The sequence below is a fragment of the Mustela putorius genome, unplaced genomic scaffold (genome assembly GCF_011764305.1).
Source record: "Mustela putorius furo isolate JIRA1106 unplaced genomic scaffold, ASM1176430v1.1 tig00000874_pilon_pilon_pilon, whole genome shotgun sequence".
In the NCBI taxonomy this organism is placed as follows: Eukaryota; Metazoa; Chordata; class Mammalia; order Carnivora; family Mustelidae; genus Mustela; species Mustela putorius.
Genome location: NW_025421505.1, coordinates 4,434,488 through 4,441,476, shown reverse-complemented (window position 1 = coordinate 4,441,476; position 6,989 = coordinate 4,434,488). Strand labels below are relative to the sequence as shown.

Here is a 6,989-nt window from a genome sequence, read left to right as displayed (position 1 = left end):
CAACCCTCTGAAGCGGTTTCGCAAATTCGAATGTTTTGGCAAGATAAATAAATGAATGAATAACAGAGCAGTGACACAGATGAAGTTTGCAAACTTCACTCTAAAAAACATTGATACCATTTGATTCATTCCGGTAAGACTGTGGACCTGGGTTCCCCAAGCGAAGCAGAGAGAAAGAAGTTTACTTCACACCCACAGTCTTCCAGGTAGCAGAATGGACGCAAGCTTAAACAACAGAGATGCTGAGGAATTCTGCTGGCAGGCACCCACTGGTGCTCAGACATGACTCTGTGTAGGGGTATTAGAGAGATTTTAGCCATGAAGGAAAAATCTGTGAGGACAGGACGTGACAAGCGTCGAGAACCTGTGACTCATGAGCCAGACATGGGCCACAACTGTGTTTAATGTGATCTGCACAGTGTTCGGTGAGATGTTAAATTTCACCAACGCTTAAAATCTCCCTGTAAAAATGCAGATGTCTTGCTCTTTTCTTGAAAAACCAGAAGATAATATTGAGCTCATATTTTTGCAAAAATCAGTGGGGATTGGCTTTTAGTAGAAACACTGCAAACAACCCAAACACAGAACAGAAGGAGAATGGATGGATAGATCGTGGTATTTTTGACCCTGGATTTACTACAGAGCAATAAATGGAACTAACTACAGATATACGCAACAACACGAATGGATTTCATATGCCCTGTGCAAAAGAAACCAAAAGCAAAAGCACATACTGTATGGTTTTGTGTATACAAAGTTTATGACCAGTCGAAACTAAATCAGTTATGACAGAGGTTAGTGTGAGTTTACTTATGGTAGAGCGGGTACGTTGGAGGTGATGCAAATGTTCTCTGTCTTGATCTGGGTGATGGTGGCAAATCTGATTGGATGCTTCTTACTCTAGACTAGACAGGTGGTTCTCAAAGTAAGATGTCCAGATAAGCAGATAAGCCTCACCTTGAAGCAGGTTAGAAATGCAGATTCCTGGCCCCTCCCCATACCTGCTGCATCAGAATCTGTGGGTGTGAGTTCTGGCACTGTTTTCACTGGTCCACCAGATGACAGTTTGAGAAACACCACTCTAGAGCACCCTACACATTCAAGAACAAGAAAAGCAGAGAAAAGCAGAGTTGGCCTACATTAAACTATCCATTCCCTTTTACCCCTTCCCTAGCATATTGCCATAAACTCAGCAAGCGAAAAGCCAATTGGCTCCCTCAAAAAACTTCTACCAAATTCAAGTAATAAATCTTCAGAAAGAGAAGTGCAACTGACATGCCCCATTCCTATCTCAGCCATCAGACTGCTTTAGTTTTAGGACCGTTACAACTGAACTAGAGCCATTCTCAAAGTAAAATGAAAACAGCTTCTTATCTTTCTGATGATGAAAATAATATACATCACAGAGGTTTTCAGTGACATTACAATTCTGAAGAAAAAATGAGAATCTACATTCAAGTAGGTAGCATGGCTCTTGTGGGGGGGGTCATAAAATTGTTCAGTTCACAAATTAAGAGCACTAATCCCCATCTCACATAACTTGCCTAAATGTTAACTTAAAACACCATATGTGGATGTCCACTTGCTGGGAAAGTTATCAACTTTTTGTTTTTTGTTTTCACCACCCAGCCACATACTATGATGTAGTCAAAGTACACATTCTTGGCCAACAGCAAAGGCATTTCTGAGTCAGTTGGGGGAATCAAAAAGGTAATCGTGATATACCTATTTATCAATTGATATTAACTATAAGTATATTAAACTGTTACAGTAATATTCCTTCTTTGCATTTGGAGAAAACTTTGAAGGGTAACTATTTCTTTTTATAGATTAAAAGATTCTTTTTGATCAGGTTAGATTAATAATTTTAGCACTGTATTTTTGTCCATCATAGCATTTAAAAAAGACCCAGCATTTAAGAGAATGGAAAGAGGGAAGGTGGGAGAGAGAGATCTGAGCAAAATAAAACAAGAAAACATAACCTAACAATTGTATTTTTAGGTAGTGATTCTCTCAATTGTATCATTTAATATTTCACCGTGGTTGAACAACCGGAGAGATGGTAATAGATAAATTTCAAAATTACGTTGGCTACCATGTTCACGTCTAATCTGCCAAATGCCCCGTTTGGAGAATACATTTAAAAGTTACGTGACCAGGGCTTCCCGTGCACACCGCCAATATGTTTGCCCAGAATTCCACACTCGGAAGGGGGCCTCCCACTTGCATTTCACACTCTGTGGTTGTTGGATTGAAATTCTTAGTAGTTTTATCTTTGAGTTTGCGTTTTATAAGTAAACACCAAGGGACGACAAAACATGTGCTAGGAGCTTGAAGCCTAGAACCACACAAAGTCCCATCTCCTGCCATCTGCCCACCTCCCCTAAATGAATCCTTGGCTTGGCTCACCCACCTGCCAGTGACCACGCCGAGATCCACGCTTGGCAGGGTCCTGCGCACAGGCACAGAAGAGTCAGGGAGTATCACCGGGCTGTGTCAAGCACCTGCTTGCTCTGTGAGCATCCTCATTCCCAAGGAAATGTGACAATACATAGCAAAGAAAAGATACCAAAGAAAAGCGACCATGGCAGGTTAAGAGAAAAACTGTGGATGGAAGGAAAGGCCTTTTTCCTGCTTTTTGAACAAGCGTCCCATGTTTTCATTTGGCACGATCCTCACAAATCGCAGTAGCTGGCCCTGTGTATGACTGTAAGTGGAAAAAAAGCGAAAGAATAAAGAAGAGCTGGAAGGTGTAAGAGAATTAATGAGCAATAGAGCAGGGACTGGAGTTCAGAGATTAAAATGGATGAATTTCGTATTGTTACAAATGGAATAGATACAGTCTTCTCAAAAATGCTTTATTTGTTTCTGATTAAGAAGTAATACACGTATCATAAAATATGGGGATAGATACAGACACAAAAGATGGGGACAGAAATCTACGTTTTTGTAGATGGGAAGTAGTGTAAGTCATGGTGTTAAAAAGTGCCTAGAAAATCAGCAATTTCCACCAGCTCATCCCAAGTCTATCAAGAGCTGGCTCCTCAGTGTTGGGAATCTGAATCGCCCGTTTCTCTAGGCAGGTCCAATCTTTTGAACCTGAACTTACCATTGAGTAAGTGCTTTAAGATATCCAAACACAATGCAGGTTAATAAACAAGTGAGATCATTATCTTTTTACCTCAGGGGTAGCCACCTCTCCTTTTACCAAAGGCTACCTTTTGTTTTTCAGCACTTTAGCCTGCCAGGGGATGACGTTGTCTAAACACATGTTCAATGTTTTCTTTTTTAACAGTTAATATATTTCCAGGATGCAAGTTCATTTCTTTCTAAAAGGTTCCTAGGACACCCATTGAAAAGTCAAAAGCAATGAGCTCAAAGGGATTGCTATTTTGTTGGAGAAGAACGACACCCTTTATGTTGAAGTGGGGCATTGCAGACTGTGGTCACTCTCCGCACAGTGTCTCTTTGTCAAGTAATACATGCCGAAAAAAAAATAATAATACAGATGGGAAAATATTGTGCACTGTCAGATCTTGGAAACAGCCGGAGGATTTTTCCTCACCAATGTCTTGTCGATGACTTTCACATTCTGGCACCCTGAAAAAATAATGCATACATTTAATATGAAATGAATGCAATAATAATCAGGCAGGTAATCGTTTTCCCAAGGAATGTAAAACTTGACAAATGTAAGGTTTATGATTTAAGGTAAGCTTGCCAAATCTTATGTGGCATGAGACCACTTTTATTACCTAAACAGTCCTTAACACAAAATGACTGGCACATATTTTTATTAACACAAAGAGTATATTCTTTCTGCCACATTTAATAGAGAGTCAGCGGCTGAAAGCTCTCTTTTAGGATATGTCTGTAGCAAATTAAAATGCATAGTGAGGATTCACAGAATGGCGTTCTTCTCTCCCTGTGCCTGTGTCCACACAGGCTCGGCACAGTAGCTGTAGACCATTGATCTCGGGAATTCTATCTACGAGGACCTTCTGGGTGAAATGGATCATAGAAAAGGAAACCCTCATTACCTTCAGAAGTGGGTAATTGGCTCAGAGGCATTCTCTGCATTGAGAGGTCCATTCGGAGTTAAATTCAAAGCAGTCACTAGTAATAATGATGCTTTTTTTCTTACTCATTTCTCCAGCAAATACTATTTGTGTGCAGGGCGCTGCTCTGAACACTGGGAATACTGCATTGAAGACAACAGATGAAGATCCCTGCCTCATGCTTCTTATATTCTCCAGAGGAAAAGAGGATATATAATGCAAGTAATTTGAAAAGTAGATCATATGATAGTCAATGTATAGGCGATGGGTGCTATGGGAGAAGAATGAGTCACAGGGAGAGAAAACTAGAAGCTGAGGGAATGGGTGGGGCATGGACTTCCATTTTAAATAAGGTGGGCAGGATGGCACCCTTTGAGAAAATACGAGTTCAGTGAAGATGTGAAGGATGTCAGCCTTGTAGACATCTGGGGGAAGAGCATCCAGACAGATGGGATAGCCAGTGGGATAGCCAGAGCAAAAGACGTCAGACTGAAACATGGCCGCCATAGTCAGGGAGGAGTGGGAGGAAAATGTGGCCTGGGCAGAATAAGCAGGGGTGACAGTAGTAGGAGTTGAAGTCAGAGAGGTGACAGAGGTCAAGCCGCATAAAGATCTTGTAGGCCATGGTGAGGACGTGGGCATTTACAGTGAGTAAACAAACCAAGAGCTATTGGAGGGTTCTTATCAGAATGGTGGCATGATCTGAATTCATGTTGGAAGAGTTTATTCTGACCTCTGTGATCAGAACAGGCTGGGAGGAAGAGGGAGGCAAGGTGGACACACAGACTGGCAATGCCCAATGGGAGAGAGGCTCTGATTGGGAAGAAACACAGAGAAACCATCGCAGCAATGAGTGAGGTCAGGTTCTGATCACATTTTGCAGACAGACCTCCTGTCAACGTGAGTAGAACTCCTGTCAATGTGGGGGTGTGAGGGAAATGAGAAGTCAAAAGTGACTCAAGATTTTTGAAACAAGGGTACTAACATGAAACGTCTCCACTGGGGGGTCTGCAGATGGAACAGGCTTTTTTTTTTTTTTTTTAAGATTCTTAAAAATCTTAAAAAAATTTTAAAAATCTTAAAAAAATTTTAAGATTTTTTTTTAAGATTTTATTCATTTATTTGACAGAGAGACCGCAAAACAGGGAACACAAGCAGGGGGAGTGGGAGAGGGAGAAGCACGCTTCCCACTGAGCAGGGAACCTGAAGTGGGGCTTGATCCCAGGACCATGGGATCATGATCGGAGCCAAAGGCAGTTGCCTAATGATTGAGCCACCCAGGAGCCCTGGAACTGGTTTAATAGGAAAAGGTAGCGGTATCATTTGGACTGCCTCGTGGAGGTGTTGACTAGCCAGTTAGATTTTTTGTTCAGGTGAGATGAGGAGGAATAATGGATAGCGTTTGCCCTTCACGTACTCACACTCACCCACACAGCCTTGATGAGACAGTCAAAAATAGAGGCAAAGCAACTGTTACTGGCTACGGACTCCTTTTGTCTAGAGAGTGCTCTGCCCTAGAGTTGTAAACATGGCGCCAACTTCCAACTTCATTACAGCCCAAATGACCCCATCTTCTTCCTCTTCATGTTTACTGCTCTCCACCAAGGAGCCCGTAAGAAGAAAAGAAAGTTGGGAAGAAGAATAACAAGTCTTACCACTCAGAGCCATGGCCAATCGGAATTCGCCCTTAAGTATCTCAAGGACATCTTGAACACCTTTCTCTCCCTAAGCAAATAAAAGATACAGATATTTGGGGTAAGTCGGTTTGACTTGATTCATGTATTTATCTCACTGTTGTTCCATTTTATATGTTTATTTCATTGTCCTCTAATTACCTGGGAAGCCAAGCCCCAGATGATTGGTCTCCCCACAAATACAGCCTTGGCTCCCAGGGCTAGAGCTTTCAGAACATCAGTGCCTTTCCGAACACCCCCATCCAGGAAGACTTCCACCTTCCCTTCCACAGCCTCCACGATTTCCGGCAAAACATCAATCTGCAGATAGGAGAGGTCAATCAAGTGAGGCTATGCTGGTTGAAGTGTTACCCAGCTCAACCCCCACGGCCATTGACCATCTGACGAGGGTTTAGCGTGAAAGAAGCGAAACAGGTTTGCAGTCAACAGTACAATTATTCCCTCCTGGAAGAAAAGGAGTGAAAATGTCAGTACCTAAAACACCAACTAAATTTATTATTTTTATTTTGAAGTTCAAGGCTTTTTTTTTTTCCCCTTTCCTGATGTTCAAATTCAAAAATCATGATTTTTAAAAATACAAACAAAATTTTAATGCATGTAATGACATTTTATAACTATGTTTTATAAAATGCATAGAGGTATCTTGCTCATATAAATTATTCTGGACATGATTTACCCTTGCAAATCAATTGTTAAAATTAATACTTAATTGCGAGTGGAAGCAATGGTGTGTGAAAATGCGAGCAGGGCTAACAATGAAAAACTCTCTGATTTCCCTGACCAACATCTTTTGCATCCAGCCCTACATTAGAGAACTCTCTATGAAAATATTTTTCTTGCTTTAAAAGGACATGACCACAGGCACCTTCAAGGTTCTGGTCTTGACTGACAATTGATGATGGGCTTGTATCAGCACCAGAGAGTACAAGAGACTCATGGGGGTGGATTTGGTGGATGGCAAATATGGTTCCTGATCCTTCACACCACTCGGAAACCACCCCTTTTTCCAAGGTAACTTTGCAGTGTTTCCTGCTAAAGGAAACAGAGTGCACTCGCCTGCTCCTTGACATTGGCCTTGGCCTTGCAACTTAGTTTGGCCAGTAACATGTGAGCAGAGGTGGCAGAGTGCCATTTCTGGGCATAGACCTTAAATGACCTCACACACGTAAAATTTCTCTGGCACCTGTGCCACTTGCCATGAGAGGAGCACCCCCTGGGCACTGCTTCCCCTTTAGCT

The 6,989-nt window shown here is 41.8% G+C and overlaps 1 protein-coding gene across 1 annotated transcript in view; it reads right to left on the bottom strand.

Moving 5' to 3' along the window:
• Nucleotides 1-2,839: 2,839 nt before the first annotated feature.
• The window catches only part of HAO1 (hydroxyacid oxidase 1), a 49,484-nt gene continuing 45,334 nt past the window's right edge, over nucleotides 2,840-6,989 (bottom strand). The window contains exons 6-8 of the mRNA XM_004751540.2: nucleotides 5,894-6,052; nucleotides 5,714-5,783; nucleotides 2,840-3,600 (exon numbers count right to left, since the gene is read on the bottom strand). Of these exons, the coding sequence (XP_004751597.1) occupies nucleotides 3,530-3,600; nucleotides 5,714-5,783; nucleotides 5,894-6,052 (300 nt within the window). The 3' untranslated portion in view covers nucleotides 2,840-3,529. The remainder of the gene's footprint in view (nucleotides 3,601-5,713; nucleotides 5,784-5,893; nucleotides 6,053-6,989) is intronic.